Below are 20,429 nucleotides of genomic sequence, written 5' to 3' on the forward strand. Positions count from 1 at the left end.
TAAATTTGTGTTTGTTTTACAATAGTTACATTAATTTATTCTATCAATATCAATGTGACTTGTAAAACTTACAACACTTTTTATTGTTAATAATATAACTTAAAACAAATTATCATCACTTCGGAAATGGTTACGCTTTAATGAGATGAAGTAGCAATAACTCATTGCCACTCTTTTAAATTGAAGTAACAAGCTAAAGTTAAAGCCAGGTAGAAAACGAAGAAAAGAATAAGGTTTTATGTTCACAGAAAAAGATTGGTAACGCTTTTAACAATTATCTAACATAAAACGCGTTGATGTCTAATGTTCTGCAATGTTGAGAGAATTTATTTTTCACTATTATTCTCACCTCAATTGTAAATGTATCATAAATGTAAATCAAATTAATTGTAATGAATAGTTTGTATTGAATAAATAGAATTACCAGAGCAAGTAATTGCCGCCGCCTATATTTCCTTACTTATCTTTTTCTTAGAAATGGTAAAGATTCAGACTGGTGGTACCATGACGGTTTTTTAACCACCAGGTAATACTAATGAGTAGTAATCTTGGCTTAAAGTTTATTGAAGATTGAGAATTTACTGAATATTAAGGCTGAGCGCCGAATTTAGAGCCTTGAGGGCTTTGAAGAATACTAGGCCATAGTATGGCATTAGGCTAAGCGCATCACTTACCAATAGATATTGTATGGATTGATAAAACTTAGTGCGTCAAGGAAGATTCACAAACTTTAATGATTTTTCTAAATATGTCATGAATCATGATTATTACGGAAATATAGCCTATAATAAATATATGTTTGGTTATTTGCCAAGTGAGTTTTCTTTGCCATTATACTTACTATTTTTATACTTACTTCTCGTCAGGAATTTTGAAGTCATCAGCAGCTGGTGGCATCAGTGAATCAGTAAATTATTATGACAAGAACATGGACACAAGTTCGAGAACTTGTGACCATAACTTCAGTGGATTTCTCATGCTGTTAGATAACATTGCCAAAATTATTTTCTTTACTGAAATATGAAAGGCATTTTTTATGTTACAACTATTTAGACTGATTTACTTTTACATTTATAACACACAAAACTTCTCGCAAGTTCACATTGTATTTTAAATTCAAGTACATAAAAATCTAAATGTTTTTTTCTTATTTTATTTCTGTTAAAACAAGCCTAGTTAATTACTAAGCATGAATCATTGATTTTAACAGTTTAATTCCTAACTAAAGGGGGTCATTTATTTAACTAACCTTTTCAAATATCAAACCGCATTTTCCCTTTCTGTTAAACTAGCATTAAACTTGACGTAAAAATAGTTCAATAAGTAAAATATGTTTGCTAAGTGAATGAATCGAAGACATTCCGTGTCAGTGTATTAAATATTTTCTTCAAATAACAACGTGGTGTTTAAGTAACCGGTTTTTTTTTCTGCACACTAATCTCAGAAATGGTTGAACTAATTTAAAATGGGCTAGTCTGACGTACCTATGTAAGCTTCCCGTAAAATTTTGTGTTTGTTTCATTCCAATCGTATAATAATCATATAAATTAAGTTAAAAAAATACTTTATATTTATTTATTGTGGCTACTTAATCCTGACTTTTGATAATGACTTTAAATTATTTAAAAATCCAACTTTCATTCATTTAGTTAGAAACATGCACATTTCAAAGAAACTCTGTGAGTGTGAGAAGTGATTTCTGACGCATCTTGCATAATTATTTTTACGAAAAGATTTTAAATAATAACATAACATATTTATATGCAAATACAATATAAATGCAGCAGTTTTTCTGATATGTTTAATTATTATTTTGATATTTCAGAGAATATTTTATTAAGTTTACAGTTATAACAAATATTAAATAATTTAATTAGTCTTTGTGTTCTTTATATTTATAATATAGATTGTAGATTCTAATTAAGACAAAATGTATTTGGTTATATTAAGATAATATTATCGTATGTGGCTGGAACTGGACAGATAATCAGGACTTAAATTAAATTAATAAAAATAAAACATAAAGTCACAAATTAAAAAAAAAATTAAATAATATTCGTTATTTACATGAGATTATTGTTATGCAAATATCTATCGGTTTAATTGCAGATAAAAAACAATTATTTTCAAAAAACATAAATATTTATATAAATAAATAAGTGGGTTAAATATAATTAAATATTTAGTTAGTACACAAAACCAATTCACCTATTTTGTCAAATTTAATTTAAAAAAATTATAACATTGCTAAAAATAACAAATACGTTAATCCAGTCATTAGGTTTAATTATAATTATGCAAGCTAATAATATTCATTTACTTGTATTCCAATTTCATCTTTTGATTCGAATTACAAATTATTATGTACCCTCTCAGTTCCAAATAATTTCGATTTATTTTAATATGATTGGAATCAAGTTCGAATAGAAATATCGAGTTTGCAGAATAAATATTAGTACTCATACATTTTAAGCATTTATCACGAACAACGATTAATAATCGTATTATTTCAGAAGAACTGTAAAAGAAACTCAGCCGTGATCTCAATGAGGAAATACAAGAGTCATGTATTTAAAAAAATAATAATTTTGGCAATCTTTGATCTGAAAGCATATACTACAAATGTCTTCGGTCACACCTCAAGAGCAAAGAAAAGTTATAGGTCACGTACCACAAGTGATAACTATACATATTTCGCATATGCAGGGTGAAATAAAACAACCATTAAATCCACATTAAATTTATATTAAATGACAGATCATATTATAAATGTAACTGTACCAGGTATTGTTGCAATATTTATCGTGAAATACAATGTCAATATTTTACAACTCATTAAACAATGATAAAAATATTGGCATTCACGAAAGGTTGGGTCAAGAAATCGCTGAGCAAATATATTTGATATGTCTGTGACATGAACAACAGCTATTAGATAAATTATTGTGATCATTAATTAACATAAGCCGGTCAGATATTGTTCACAATACAGACACATCAACGCTATGCATATTACATTCGCTACCATTATTATACAAACCTGTCACTTAAATCTAAAATAAATCTATTAGAAATCTAGTACTAATCCTAAACGAAGTCCGTGTGATTTGAACATAGTAGTCATTTATTACTTTAGTCATGTTTTGCTCACAAAAACCACGTGTCTTCGTTCAGTAACTGAAATTTCGCATTTAGCTAATTAATAATAAACAAAAAAATATTATTTCCCCTCTTTGCCGATTGCTAACATCTGGAAGGGAATTTTTGGAAAAAAAACAACATCTTTAAATGTTCCGATTTTACTCAACTGTTTAACATAAAACCATTGGTAACTGATAATTAAAATAAATCATTATATTTATACAAAAAAATAATCACTTTTCACTGTGTTTTAATCTTAACGAACTATGAAATGTAATCGCTACATCAACTTATATCGAGATAAGTCTATCGATGAATATAATAATTGAATATGATAAATAACAAAATTTATCGTAGATTTAATATTTACAACAATTTATGTACTAGATAGGTACTACACTACAAGTGACATTTGAATAGTATGTGGAGACAATATTTGCCTTAAAATACAAGATCGAGTCCCGTCGCACGCCTTTTGTTTTCACACTTGTAAATAAACAATATAAATTTATGTTAAACTATGACAAGGAAGGCAAGTCGAGGTATTTAGTTAGCTATTTGCGTCCCAAAGGCGTGTACGGGACCCATCCATCACTAAACCTATTGATTCTTTTGAGGTAGTCGAGTTTTAAATATTTTCTTTAATTTATTATTTAATATTGTTATGAGCAGTATTATTCCATATATTTTCAAAATAGAAAATATTTGTCCCAATCAAGCGGATATTAAAATTATAGCTATTTTATGCATAACTTTAATATTAGTAAATAATATATAAGTTATTTGTCCGATAATACACAATATTTTTGTACTTCAATTTCGATAGTCTGTTATTAATATGTCTTAAAATTAATATTCCAAGGAAGGTTGTATAAATTTTGACTGACAAACTATCCATAATATTAATATATTTCTATCAATCGAATAAATATAATATTATCATTTCATTATTCGAGTCAAATAAAAGTTCATTTATGATTTTATATCATTGCTGGTATATTATATATGTATAGATATATATGTTAAAGTAGGTGATGAGGTAGATAATTGCCATTGTATAAAAATATTTATGTAATATAAGTAACATTAAATACAAACATTAAAAATGGAGTCGTACTTATTCTTCTGACTTATTGACTCATAAACAAGTATTCGGTATTAGTAAATAAGTATTAACTGACTCGTGCGCAGGTTCAAAAGATTATTTTATAAATATTTTACGAAGTTACTTCATATCAAACTCAAAAAACTTGTGAACAAAGAGAATACGAAAGACAGATAATTATAGAAACATTGCAGCAAAACTATTGAATACAAGCTCTTTGAATTGATAAAGTTAAATATTTTGAAACTGTTCATGAGTTTAAAAACTTTGATATGTTCTATATATTTTGTATTATCGCATATATACAAAAATTGATTTGTTTCCATCACGACCCATAAGTTTCATATACGTCATTAATAGCCGAATAATTACTATACAAAGAAAAACATTTACAATATTATATTAAATTATTGCTAGAGAATTTCATTATTATTAGGCTAAAGGTTAAAACATTAAGGTTACATCGCTTCGCAACAGTTAGTTGGCGGATATAATTTGGCAACATTCAGGAAGACTAACTTTCCTAGAACTAACGAAACAGGAATGTATAAACTAAATTCGTTCAATAACATTGGTAACTCAATAGTGGCATAAATACTTATTCCATTTCTGTGAAGAACAGAATTTTCAAAGTTTACTAGCCTAATATTAAAACAAATTTCAACAAATAAAATAGGAAGCACCGGTAAAACAACGAATAATACAATTATTACTATGGAAAATAATTACTAGTTAATAAGTTTATATAATTAATGGCAAAGAAATATTCGACGATACTAACAGTGACGTTTATGACGCGGTTCAATTTACTTTTATTTGTAACACAACAAATAGACCACAATATCAATATAATTTACTTCAACTCGTCATTTCGGTTCGGTTACAGCCATATCTGCTACCACAAACGAACTACTACCACGAAAAGCGCAGTATTAGTGCTTACCATAAGCTACCACAGTATCTTCCTTTTTAGAATTAAAGATATTTATCTATTACGGTATGGCTCGTCCGTCACATTGAAGTATTTGTCAAATATTATGTTCGTAGCTTATCATAAAGTCATAGTGGCCTACAGTTAACTAAATTCTGGCATTCTTGTCCCAAACTAGGTCATAAAAATAATGTATTTACAAAAATAAGTAATAATCAGATACACAAATTCTCATTAACATCAACAGTCATACATTAATTAAAAACTTAAAAATTAAAATGAATGAATAATACGTAATTAACATTAAAAAATACGTCAGTCACTGGATTGACCTACCATTTCAATAAGACTGGTGTCGATTATACTTAACTAATTATTACTATATAACTTTTGATAATATGTAAAAATGATATGGATCGGTCGAAATGTATCGCGAAATATTACTCTAACGTCATGTAATTATACGTTCAGCGGGCAGACACCCAGGCCACCAGACATATAAAGTCACCTTGTATCGAACGCAAGGTTACATTGAATGAACAACAAAAAACAAACTGGCGGAGCAAGCGCGTGCGTTGAAATCAGCTCTTTAAGGACATAACAGATCTATAACAAACCTTGCCGCCCAGGCTACTAAGTTTAGATACGTTTAATATGAATTTAAAGAGAATGTTTCACTCGATATTGCCATCTAATATGATATGTGTGCACGATACGACATGTTACTAATAATTCAATAAATAAATATTCAGGCAGAAGATGATGACGTTGAGGACACCACGGATGATGATGATGAACGCAAATTCTTTTTCATGTGTGTTTCGAAATGTTTAATCATGTGGTCCTTCCTTATGAAGCCCTTGCCACAGTGATCACAAGCGAATGGTTTACTGCCCGAGTGCAAGCACATGTGCCGACGCAAATCTGTTTTGTGGTTAAACGATTTCGGACATTCATTGCATTTAAATGGCTTATTGTCGGCGTGCTTTATAAAGTGACCCTCACAAGAAACGTTATCTGAAAAGCGCTTACCACATAATTCGCACTTAAAGGGCTTAGCCCCCGAGTGAAACGTTTTATTGTGTTGTGTTAGATAGCAGGCTTTGTTAAATAATTTATCGCATTCAAAACACTTATGCACTGTGACAGCAGGGCTTTTCTTAAGTTGGTTCCTTTCAGTGAGTGGAGTACTTGGTACCGTGGACGTGATAGACGGTGACCCGTGACTCTCGTTTTCCGCTTTGGCGCTCTCGGGACTAGCAGGAGATTTCATTTGTGCCCCATAATTTTCTTTATTAGCATAATCCATTATATCTTCTATTTTTAAAATTTGCAGTTCACTTAAGTCGCTTCGCATGACGTCATCCTCTCTTTTAATTGTTTTACCACCGACGGCGTAGCCGTAGGGGTAAACTTTAATATTATCCGTGTCAAAACTAGATAAGCTATCTTTCTCAACTTTAGGTGAAAAGCTATATTCGTAGTCAATGTTATGTCCGTTTATATCAATGCTGTTGTATTGCACTGGTGAGTTTACAGGGTCGACAATAATATAACCGGCGGCGGACTCGTCGCCAATGATTTGACCCCCCACGTTAGGTGATGTGATATAATTAGAAACATATACGCTGAAGCTCTGTGTCTGCAACTGCGAGAAGCTCGGTAAGCGTCCTCGGACAGACTGGTTTGGCGTTTCTTGTTTCATCACTTCGGCATCTTCTGGTACGGATTCACCAAAAGTAGCCGGACTGGCTATAGGCAGATTGTTGATAGCCATATCCATAACGTGGGGGGCCATCCCGTTTGGGTAACTCGGTGCTATAGTCTGCTGAAAATTCTGACCCAAATATAATGGGGTGTGCGTGGGGTCCGGTACCGAAGGCCCCAAAGGTTCCGTAGACCTCGGACTGTATGGGTTGACACCCAAATGACTGAACGGCGGTAGTGTGTGTGCCGTAAGGGTTGGTGTACTCTGGGTTAGGGCTGGCGTTGAAATATTGCTGGTTGATACTGATAGCAGGCCCCTCATATGGTGATTTTGTGAAACAGAGGGACCTGCTTCCCCGTTTGGGGGATTCGCACTAGAAGAAATTGCTGAACCCTTTGAACCTATACCTTCGCCTGGGAGACCTATCCCCGGAGGCTGACTACCTATATTTAACGGATGTGAACCAACTGGATGCTGTAAAGGATGATTAGCTAAAGGATTATTACTGAAATTATTATCTAAGTTACCCTGTTGTAGATGCGTATATGGTGATTTTGACTGCATGGCGACGACTCGATGAGAACGCTCGAAACTTTGTGATGCATAGGGCGACTGCAAGGCACCGTCGTCGATGCTCCGGCCATCCTCCGACGGGACCGGACTCTGCGTGTTGGAGTCGGCACTCTGCTGCTGAGCGGCAGCACGAGCTTGTAAAGTTTCTCGACTTGGATGATGATGACTTGATATTGGCATCGTCGCGGGATCGGGTTGGCCAGATGATCTCACGGCATTTTTGTGTAATGTTGTATTGTAATGCCTTTTTAAATGACCAGAACTTGTAAACCATTTATTGCATGCTGTGCAATTATATGTTTTGGGTCTTCGGGCTTCATTTGACTTCCAATTTGCGCCTTTGCCTCCAATGGATGGTAACGCTGATGATGTGGAGTTTGCAGATTGGGTACTTGATATTTGTGCTGCATTTGGTGAGTCATAAGGGCGATATGGTGGCTTCATGTCAGAATTGGCAGACGCGACAGGCCCCGTATAATCACTGATTGGTGGCATTTGCACACCTGGATATATTTTTTGTTCAACGTGCATGAATTGCTTTTGATCATGGTGTACAGGTAAGAATTCTTGTTTATACGCAAACTTTTGTTCGGGATGAAATATTTTGTTATCTGACGGATATGGCTTTTGTTCTTGAAACATTTTCTGATCTTTAAACAATGAAACCTCACCGTTGATTTGAGGATTACTGTAAAGTTTTTGTGTTTCCCACGGCATCATTGGAACTGTACGTGTGTTGACCTCTCTTCCTTGTGCTGGAGCCTCCTCGTATTGATTAGTAGGTTGTTCCCCTTCATTTCCTTGATACACAACCTTTTGCGAGTCTAAATCTAAAATATCGGATGATTCTTCGTGTTCTTCTTTGATCTTAATATTTTCGCTATGATAACCTGTGTTGTTGTATTGTTTCCCAGGAAATGGTTGAAACGGCATGGATGTAGTTGTTGCACTGGAACTAGCATGCGCTGTGTTGCAGTGCTCATTGAGCTGAACAGCGGAGTCACACACGAAGCCACATTTGTCACATTGATTAGGTGATGGAGAGGGCGTCGGTTGGTTTAAGGGTTGCCCATACAGTGGACTTGATGAAGATACTTGCGACACGCGATCTTGCATGTTATACGGATGAAAGCGGTTTGACTTGTGATATTCTTGATTATACTGTGGTTGATCCCAGTTAATTTGCTCTGAATGTTGATTTTGTGAAAAGCCAGAATGAGAATAATTATTACCATATTGTGGTCCAGGTGAGAAGTTGGTCTGATCTGGATTCTGGTATGGCGACGGTGCGCTGTGGTAACTCTGCGGTGTTGCTGGGTGCGGAAACTGGGTGGACGTCTCCGGTGTACCACGCTGTTGAAATTCTGGACTGGGTTTCGTTATCATATTGTCACTTGAATCGGCCGGAGCCGACACAGTTGTTTCACTTTTTATTTTTGTTCCGTTGTTGTTTTCAGAATCATTTTGTGAATTCTGCGTTCCCCATTTCACATACAAATTCTCTTTGTGGTATTGTAAATGTACCTCCAATGAATCAACAGTGTCTAAATAAAGGTCACAAACCTTACAATGATAGTCCCTCGACGGCAATGTCGACGACACAGCGTTACTGTTAGCCATTTAAAGCATCAATCCGCAGGAGTACACCTCCTCGTTCGAAGAAAATAAAATAAAAAATGGCACACCTTGTATTCACGCACATGTAGTCGGCTACAAAAGTCAAGCGCTACAGGTTAATTTCATTGTCGAGTAACTCGCATCCAGCGAGCCAAGTTATGCTTCAGCAATGTTTTCAAAGAAAGTTTTTCGGGGCATCGCGCGGGCGGGCGTCGCGCCACGTGCGCGGTACACTGCCTAGGTACCACAACAAAACTTATATTCACCGTCCGATCAACAACTTTAACACGTTAACATTTAAAATAATTAACAACAAACGTTCCGAACTTAAAGTTCATTGTAATTAATCACAGTAGCAATGCATGTTGCACAGTCAAATTAATTCACGGATATAGTTCGCACTGATTGTTCACGTTCGATGGCCCACGGTCGGTGGTCGAGCGCGGTCGGCTGCGCTAGGGTCAGCCCGGTACGGACGCTGTGAACGTTTACTAGCAACTGACAGCCTTCCCGAAGTCGCCTTCGGGGGCATGACTTCAATAACAATTCGCAACGTCGTCCCCCACTGAGACGCGCGTGCGAGCGAGAGAGCCACGCAGTGATGAAGTTATCGCTTCTTCGTCCTTTTGTCCGTCCTTGGCGGAAGCGAGAGAGTTGCGCGCGGGCAGGGGCGCGGGGTAAGGGCCAGTGGTACTCTTTCTCAAAATTGAAATGCCCGGTCGAAATGTCCAGCGATGCTGTGTCCGAGCGGGACAGCAATACAAGCCACCCTTACAATGCGGGCCGGCCAAACCTGCGACTGAATTTTCTAAATTTTAAATCTCGTTTTTTGTTTCTTTAGGAAGTAGAATCAAAGTTGGTTCAACATCCTTGCAATGTCAGTTATTAAATCACGAATGTTTATATTTCACAAACTATATAAGTACCTAACTACTAATGAGTGAAGAGTAGCTAACTGGTTTTATATTCAATTATAATTATTAATAAACCAGCACGCTCTATTGTATGAATATATTTAAATTTGTGCATTCGCGTAGATAATACTAGTTATGTATTCATAATTCTAAGTGTGATATAACTAAAATACTCAATATTATTAATTAATTAACTAGTAAATTATTAAAAATTCAAATTACTTAGAAGTAGGTAACACAAAAACATGTTTTCTATTACTAAACGTAATATTTGATGTTTTTTTAAGTTTCAAAAGGGGATGTAATGTTTTGAGAATTTATCGAATGTTAAGCTCACGGACGCTCATGCAAACTAACTATGGGGAGAGTAGAAATCGATTTTCTCGGACTGTGCCGATCACATCCACCCTTAACGGTTTACGTTCGGACATCTTGCTGTGTTACACGTATACCTAACATAATATTACGGTCATGTTATAATTTACATTCACTTTAGACCTGCATAATTATACTGTCTTGACTTTTATTCATCTGATATTCAAAAAGAACTGGAAGCCAAGTACGAATGCTTACTTACAAAAGTGAAAATGTACAACCTTAGCATAATAAGAATATTATCTGTACATATATATAATGCATTAGACATTAATACAATTTAAGAATAGAAAAATTTTGGTTTCCATAAAATTATGTACCTACAGGTAATGTTCAAGTGTGATAGAAATCGAAATACCTTCACAGTTAGCCATGAAAATTAAATTAAATTATTGTAATTAATAATCTTTTCTACTAGTTAATTAATAGTTATGGTCAATAATGTATTAGGAACATGTTTTGTACACATAATAATATCATGTTACATAAACAAACAAAACTTTATTAGGTACTAACTTACGGACCATGAAATATAACAAGAGGCTCCTTGTGGACATTCAAAAGTACTTTGAAAAGATAACTTTGGCTTTGTGTTTCAAAATAATTATTTAAGAATTGCATATTTATTAACATAACATTATTGAACATATTTTATTATAGGAAACAATTTATTTATTTTTTATTTTATGAAATAGGAGGACAAACGAGCGTACGGGTCACCTGTTGTTAAGTTATCACCGCCGCCCACAATCTCTTGCAACACCAGAGGAATCACAGGAGCGTTGCCGGCCTTTAAGGAAGGTGTACGCGCTTTTTTTGAAGGTACCCATGTCGTATCGTCCCGGAAACACCGCACAAGGAAGTTCATTCCACAGCTTTGTGGTACGCGGAAGAAAGCTCCTTGAAAACCGCACTGTGGAGGACCGCCACACATCCAGATGGTGAGGATGATATCCAAACTTGTGGCGTGTCGTGCAAAGGTGGAATTCGGCGGCAGGAATCATGTTAAACACCTCTTCGGAACACTCCCCGTGATAAATGCGGTAGAAGAAACACAATGAAGCGACTTCTCTACGCAACGCCAAGTGATCCAGCCGTTCACAGAGCACTGGGTTCCCCACAATTCGAGCTGCTCTACGTTGCACGCGGTCAAATGGATCGAGCTGATACTGGGGTGCGCCAGACCAGAGATGACAGCAATACTCCATGTGTGGACCTGCGCCTTGTAGAGCGCTAGTATGTAAACTATTTCTATATTTTTTTTTACAATGGCTGTAATATATATGAATTGTGTTTTAATAATATCAAATATTTCGTAAAATAGAATAAAGAATAAACTGTATTAATATAAATAATCATGTTTATTGGATGCATTGACCTTTAGGGCTTGAATTCATTGATTGTTTAAGGTAGGTAGGTAAGTGAACATCTTATAACACGGTTTTATTAATTTCAAAGTAGCTTTATACCTAATCTCGGGCATACCGCATTAAAAGAAGCCAAGAATATGCTAGGAACCCATAAGAATATTGTTTCTTCAGGCCAACCATGAACCACCATGAATATTGTATTATTTTAATTAGGTATTGGATTTTATATTATGTAGGTAGTTACAAGTATTGTATACACAAATATTATTAACTGGAAAACTTTTTCAAAAACATGTTTGCAATTCAAATTGAAAACTAATCTAAATGGTAACAGTTTAATTTGAAGAAGTGGCATGAACCACTTGCCACTCTCTTAAGGCGAAGAGTAAGAAGAAAACACGAAAACATGGTGTTTTTAGACAAGTTTTGTAGTGAAAGTATAGCATTTCGAGCTATGAACACTACTTAATCCTGTTACACATATCCTTAAGTCTTGTTTGTAGGTTGCTAATGCTTGCTGTTGGTTATAGTTAACAATGCCGAGCCTTTTTGAACTACCACTTTTCTATGAAGTTAAACAAGTTTTTTGGCATGGCGTGACGCATTTTTTGGTACTTCTCTCAGTAATTCTCTCAGAAAAGTAATTCTTATAGCTTGTACTTTTTTGTGTAGGTACATTTATTCAGATTAGTAGTGAATAACGAGGATTGTAAACAAATAAACTGTTTTCCACGCAAGAATTTTGTAAATATTGGCTTTGTTACATAGATGGCGGGCCGGCAGCCGTGAACTCATATCGCTCAAGGTCGCTAGCATTTAGTGTCGCCTTAAATAAATATCACATCAGCAGCATTATTTCACGAACAACAATCTATGTGAAGCGATGCAACAAAACTACTGTAACGTAATCATTTAAACGTGTTACTCTAAGTTTAAAATAAAAATAAAAGATCAAAAGAGCTACTCAATACAGCTTTGTATGAGTCAATCCACATACACTGTAAATAAGTAAAGGTAATATGCAAACATTATATCAATCTAATATAAAAAATTCTCATGTCATGGTGTTAAACTTTGAACTCCTTCGAAACGGCTTGACCGATTCTCATGAAATTTTGAGTGCATATTAGGTAGGTCTGAGAATCGATAACATCTATTTTTCATTCCCCTAAATGTTAAGGGTGGTTTTTTTTTAAGTTTTTTTGACATTTTTTTTAATTTGTTTGATTATGAGTCAGCATTATAAAATACATACAATTTCAAATTTTCACCCATCTACGATCAACAGTTACTTTTGTATCGCGATTTTAATATCGGCAATACAACGTTTGCTGGGTCAGCTAGTATTATTATAATATGAACAATTTCTTACTTTCTAAAGCGATAACCCTCACTTCTGGGGTTAATTACACAAATTAAATTTAAAAACAAAATTTATGGAAGGAGCCACAACCTGAGAGTAGAATTAGACATACAAAGGTTTATGAACGATACGTCACTCGAACGGTTGGCTTAGTGCCCCGAGTCCCCATCGTTAATAAATTTTATTTACTAATTTAGTTTGTATAAATCCATTGAAACAGCTCAGTATTTTGATAAATATTACTACAAACATAATATATATATATATTGTTCCTTCACACATTCTTACTTCTTACAATGTTTGTGGCTCATCACTGATAACACGAGATGGGCACTATACTTTTACGAAATTTGTTTTTGTTCAACAGCTGATGTAATTATCAAAGGCAGGGTTGTCAACCGTTCCTTAAAATAGCTTTGTTTCACCGTAATTTTGTTATATGTGAACCCGAACTAAAAATTTCGGTATAACATTTATCTCATGTTTTCTTCTGTCCCCTAATAACGTCTGTGCAAAATTTCATGTGCAAAATCGAAAGTGAAACAAAGAAATATTAAACTAACATTCGAACTTATATAATAATATTATTAGAAAAGATAGACTTTCTGTCCAAGAACATTATTACACGACAGTAGTTATGCAATGTGCATAGAAATATCTATAAATATAGTTATGTACCGCTAGAATTAAAAATTACCACAGAAACGATTTTCTGAACACATGTTTAAATGGTTAATTAACAAATTAATTTATAGGATTTTCTCAATTTTAGGAAAAGATTTTTGCATACAGCTAACCGAATAGAAGAGACTACTAGTAAGATCTAGAATATGTACTGTATTCGCAATTAATTGTTAGATACAATAACATCACTAAATAAAGTTGATTTTCTTTTAAGGAGAGGAGGGCAAACAACCGTACGTTTCACCTGATTTTAAGTGATAACCACCGTCCAAATTGTCTTGCAACACCAGGGAAATCACAGGAGCGTTGCCGGCCTTTTAGATATGAATTGATTATTATACTTGGATAATCAAAAATAATTTGATGTTTTGATTGATTTGGCAAATGAAATGACTTCTTCAACCTTAGTATTTTTTATATAAGACGGGCAGACGTGACACCAGGGCTCATGAGATAATCTAATCCTGAAAGTCCCTAAGTCGTATCGGTCTGGGAAAACTGGAGCTGGTATTTGACTCCACAAATTAGCTGTGCGAGCCAATATATTTCTCGCAAAACCCAAAGTTGGAGGATGCCAGACGTCAACATGACGCGGGTGGAATTTTGCATTTACACGTAACGTCCGGTGGTGGGATTCGGATGCTGGTATGAACCCTGTTGACTGAGCTGGATAAATATCCAATAAATAAATATTGACCATAGAGAGTGACACAACATATTGCAACAACACTTGGTTAATATATATAATATTAATAATTACAAATTTAAGCACAATCTAAATTTGAAAAACTAAAAAAAATATAAAATGATAGCTGAAATATATTAAGAGTAGTCCCTTTAAGCAAGGTTCCGAAGTTACTGGCAGCGTACCCCTTTGAATAGCTAGACTAATTCTTTGTCCGAGGTAGCTGCCCGCTCTTCGGTATCCTGTGATGTCGACTAATCTTTTTTATATTTTCTTAAAAAGCCTTATAGCGCTAGGACCCCACGGACCAAGGCTCTCGACACTGAATGGGACAAAATTATATTCGGAGCCTAGACCCCTGTATTTGCATGCTTTAGCTTTTTCAGCCACTTCACAAGCCCCACCAGGTTGTAGGTTCCATGTAGATGGGAAGGGGCCAGCATTTCTAAACAGTTTGCATCCTATACCAACACCTGGCCTATTTTCCATGGAATCAAACTCATACCGTCAGGTCTGTTGCAATCGTCTTTTGCAATACCAGTCGGCTCAAGTAGACTTGGCACGTTGACGGTGGTAAGAGACCGGCGTATGGATATTATGTCCGAGTATTCAACAACATGTTCACAAGACACAGTCGTAGAAGCGATGGAATTTATAAGCGCTGTTGCTTTGACAAACACTTAGGTCACTGTATTGTAAGCCATCATCTCCGACCACGCTTTCATTTAACAGCATAATAAAACGAAACGATCAAATACTACCGCATAATAGAAAATAAACGTTCTCGGACGGTAGGCTCAGTTGGTAAGAGCGCACGAACAAAACCCGAGAGGCGCGAGTTCGAGTCCCACATTGTTCATAAATTATGATACAAATTAAATTAGTTTATTTAATGTTATAAAATAATATGAATAGAAAACAGGATATTTTTAATGCTACTTGAATTCTCGCATCATATTCATCATCATCATCAGCCGGAAGACGTCCACTGCTGGACAAAGGCCTCCCCCAAAGATTTCCACAACGATCTGCACTGCCCTCATCCAACGCATTCCGGTGATCTCGACCAGATCGTCGGTCCGTCTTGTGGGGGGCCAACCAACGCGTAAGTCTTCCGGTACGTGGTTGGCATTCGAGGACTTTACCACCCCTACGGCCATCTGTCCGTCGAGCTAAGTGCCCTGCCCACTGCCACTTCAGTTTCGCAATCATTTAAATTCGCGCATAGACATTTACAATTATTTAGGATTATAAAATACCCTACTATGTTACAACGCACAGTTCTACGTAAGTCTCAGAAGTCTAATGTATCGTTATCACTTCTCGGAATAAACTCACAATTATCTCGTCTTCGCCGCCTAGCTTATCGTAAAAGTGTAAAATTATGTGTAAATACTCTTACTAGCTATTACAGTCCTATTGTTTGTTCATTTCCAGGTGTTTTCTATAACAGTAAACATTTAGTGAATAGAATTTCTAAGTAATGTTAAGTTCGGCAACATTTTTCCCTATATCTACCACTAGACTAGCGAGTTTTTTTCCAAAAATGTTTGAGTGAGGAAATCCGGTTGAGGGAAGCGATGACTAGTCCATGCGTCATGCTCGTGATTGAGTACTTCTTGTGGTGGCTCGAAAATCTCGCTGTTAAATTTAAATTTATATAAATGTAATACCCCTTATATACCCCTTATATTATAACACATTTATATACAGGTATTTTTGATTGATGTATCTACAGAATTAAATAACTCATGAGTTAGTTTTAGTTTTGTTCATTTTCTTGCATAACATTGCATAGCAATTATTTAAGAAATTATATTTGTAAAATGTTGAAATTGTAAATATTGATTTTAAAGGTCAAATTTTAGATGTGATAGTGATGATGATGAGATAAGAGAGAGACATTTTGAGAAAAGATTTCATTTCAAGAAGAGAAATTTTATTTTGTATGTTTTTTTTAATGTATATGTTATTTCCGAAACCTCTGCATCTATATAAAAAATACTTTTTTTTCGAATGAGACATTGTTATAAATTATGGTGATTTTCGACCACAAAGATTGAAAAAGTCGTGCTATTAAGGCTATAGAAATAATTATCAGCTATACACTTACTTATGCTAACAATAATTATATTTAATTTTTAACCATCAAATAAGTTTTATATTTATTTATAATTTAAATATACAGGAAAGCCTTTTACAACTCATGGCTTTATGTAAAAAAAATACTTAAATAAGAAATATGCATTTTTAATTGTAAAAAATTTCTATAGGAAAGGTTTTAAGGCTTTGATTTGCTTATTACCATCGTTACAAGTTGATTTACGATAAAATTTAATCTATTTTATAATACGCCCCAATAATCGATCCAAACCAAATAATTGTATAAAAATGTAAATTTCTTTGTGTATTTTAATGTTTAGGATTTGTGATATTGGTGTTATGCATTTAATCAGTCTTGAAATCAGACAAAACAATTAATTCCTTTTCGAAAATATATAATAAAATAATAAAAGTTGATGTAATTTTAACTTAGTGAGGAATTTCAAATAATATATTATAAAATTAAAGATAAACTTTAAATTGATTCTTACTAAGCTTAAACAAAACTAAATCAACTAAACTATTAACTATTAAAACTTTCGTTGATAAATTTCGAGTAAATTTCTAACGTCAGACAGTACTGGGTTGTAAATACAATAAACAGCACTCCGCACTATGAATGCTTTTTATGAGAGACCCTTCCAAAATATAAGTTTCTCGATTGAGTTTTATGTTGAAATGAAACCTAGTACGTCAGTTGGTGTTGGGGCTGCTGCTTCGACTGCCGAAGACAGCAAGCGTCGCAAATATGTTGGTCTCAGTGAGTCATACATCTTTGTGCCGTTTGGTGTCGAGACACTTGGCCCGTGGGGCCCAGAGGCGCGGAGAATGTTCAAAATACTATCTTCGCGCCTCAATAAGGCTACTGGAAACCTAAGTGCTGGCAGCTATTTCGGTCAACGGATCAGCCTTGCTATCCAACGGGGTAATGCTGCCAGTATTCTTGGTACGCTTCCACGTAATGATAGTTTTAATTTTATGTAGTCGTAGTATTGTAAATATAGTTATAAGATTTGTTTAGAGATAGTTATTACTTAAATAAAAACCAAAATTATTTAGCAAAGGACGTACTTCCGAATTAGAATTATCTAATTTACGTATTAAAAGGAAAGGTCAGAGGGGATTGTAAGATATCCTGGGGAGCGCGATCGAGTATTCATCGGGATTCGTCCCGTCGCTATGCAGAGGCTACTCTTTTATCAGTTCCAACCATCACTATTATAATCATTACTGAATGATGCAGTATTAATAGTAGTACTGTACAATAAACAATGTAATAATTATAATTTCTGAAACAAAGAGACTTATTAAAAAAATATCGATGTATGTATAATGTAACACTGTCTTAAGACCGCGGTGGAAGAAGGCCGTGTGTAGACCCCGACTGAAAGCCTTCAGCTTTGAAATATAATCATTTATGTTAATTTTAAGAGATATTAAATTTTCATGTATCGTTTATTCGAATGGGTTCAGAGAAATCACACCTCGTGTCTAATAGTAATTGTATAGAAAATATATTTTATATTTTTCTTATTTTGATAGTTACGCCATCCGCTTAAACCTATATTGGCTATCGAACTGTGTTGTCCCTTACTGGAAAAGTTAAAATGATGTTTGAATTTTTTTGTTTACATTCACGTTCTCCATTCTTTATTCTAACAAAAGAATAAAGGCTTGGCCGAAGTACTTACGCACGTATTACGTCATAATTATTTAAAAATGGCTTCAATTTGTTTATAAAATCGGAAAAAGGATAACACTACACCTAATGCTACGGAAGAACTTTGTAGTTCTAATTAAATTGTTTTATACCTTTTAAGCAGATGAGAATAACAACACTTACAAGTTTTGCTGTGCAAAATCCTTAAGATTGTATAAAGTTTTAAAAGGAACGTAAGATAACCGCTTGAACATCCCCAACAAAATGTGCGACGTTGTCAAATTTATCTGGCATTTCAGAAAAAATGCATCTAGCAACATCGCACTAACCCACACAAGTGCAGTAACAGGTGTGTTACGCAGATGCACGCACACAGTGTTCTTTTATCTCACACAATACAAACGAACCGATTCCTAGAAAAGTAACACGCACACAAACATATTGTGTTAAATAAAATCTTTTGAAAAAAATCGACTCCATCTTACAATCCCGAAAACAATGAGTGCGGGCGACGAGGGCGGCAACGCAACGTCACGTGCAAATTTAGATTTTTATGACGACAATAATTTGTAAAACTTTAGCAGCTTTGCATAAAAAATGTCCGGATTCAAGCATTTTAATTCTCATTGTTTTTTAATAATCTCTCCTAAATAGAACTATTTTACTAAAGGGCGGATGACTGATTGTGGTTTTTGTGTCTTTTCAATAAATATCAATAGATGTAATTAATAATAATTAATAAATTAAATTACTTTTTTGTATTCATCACTGTCTATTTGGTATTTGTGTTAGTGTAGTATACCAAAAAATATAATTTCGTATAAAAATAAATTTTCTCAAATTGAATACAGCTTTGATAAAAGTCTTGTCATGTAAAATAATATATTAATTCTAAAGATTAGTAAACAAAAGTAAAGTACTGAACGATATAGGTATCGAGAAATAATTATTAATCTTTAACTAGATATGGGTTCTCTAATATAGTATCTAAGGCGTCTTATATGTTGATACTACGTTCATCTATGAAAGTTAATATATTTACTAGTTTTAACTACCGAAGGCGTATTTTCATGCAAGACCAGCTTAAATAGTCGAAAATTCGCTTAAAATGTATTAATAACAAAAAACTTTTTGTCGTAATTTTGACAGAACGTAGCCAAATAAGTCAATATTTATTTAAGATTTCATTTAAATGATAGCTAAGCCGTAAAGGTAGTCTGTGTCACGTATGGAATGGGGTGCAGAGGAATGCAAAGTAAAAAACGTTTTACAGTTAGTTGCGGGGGTGGCTTGGAACCGGTTCCAACCAAACTTAACGCTGTTATTTCATCTTAGCCACATTGTACTATTGTTTTGAGATGCGCTCAACAGCACGAGAGTATGTTGCATTTATTTAGCGAAATACTTTGCCGATCAAATGTTTTTTCTACTACCTTATATCATTTAAATGCGGCTAAACAAACGCAATTATATAGAACCGCTCAAACTTTTTTTAATGATATCAAACCGTAAACTTTACCTTTTAATACCATATATAAGTTAGTATAATTGTATAACTTGCTTTTCTTTTTATTTTATTGTTTTAAGTTAAGAATTTAGTTTTTCATTTATTTGAGTGTATATGTACTTAGTCATAGCGGGGCTTTTATATGTATGTACATACCCTCAAGTTTATTAATATATTGATAAGCTTACTTCTGTTCGCGACTTCAGACAACAGACACATTAATATTACATTATCAAAGAATTAATACTACAGTTTTACTTAAGCTTTAATGATAAAATATGGCAAAAAAGTCATGGCCACTCTTTTTAATCTATATTTACAGTTTCAACATTATAAATTACTCAAACGTTTTGACTTACGTGTGTAGGTTTAAAAAAACGTCATTAGTCATAAAGAAAGTGCAGAAGATGTACATGTATTAATTGTAGATAAGTTAAAGTATTGAAACTGTAAATAAATGGTATATTATCAATATAAATATAATATCCCCGAACACAGGATCGACCAGGTACCACATATCATTTGATATGGAATTAGTATGTTGCACGTCAACCTGGTGCTGCAACTAAGTGAATGAATTAATACATTCCAAATTTTATTGTAAATGGTTGTACAACGAGGTTTTACAAAAACTTTTTCCATAAAAATAAGTACGTGTACAATAAAAGATGCTGATTTTCATAGTGTAATTAA

At 34.1% G+C, this 20,429-nt stretch overlaps 1 protein-coding gene across 1 annotated transcript in view; it reads right to left on the bottom strand.

Moving 5' to 3' along the window:
* Positions 1 to 2,724: 2,724 nt before the first annotated feature.
* LOC126978658 (uncharacterized) overlaps positions 2,725 to 20,429 on the bottom strand; it is a 243,488-nt gene continuing 225,783 nt past the window's right edge. Inside the window, exon 2 of the mRNA XM_050827647.1 lies at positions 2,725 to 9,143. Coding sequence (XP_050683604.1) covers positions 5,926 to 9,078 — 3,153 coding nt within the window. The 5' untranslated portion in view covers positions 9,079 to 9,143 and the 3' untranslated portion in view covers positions 2,725 to 5,925. The remainder of the gene's footprint in view (positions 9,144 to 20,429) is intronic.

This window comes from Leptidea sinapis, chromosome Z (assembly GCF_905404315.1).
Source record: "Leptidea sinapis chromosome Z, ilLepSina1.1, whole genome shotgun sequence".
Lineage (NCBI taxonomy): Eukaryota > Metazoa > Arthropoda > Insecta > Lepidoptera > Pieridae > Leptidea > Leptidea sinapis.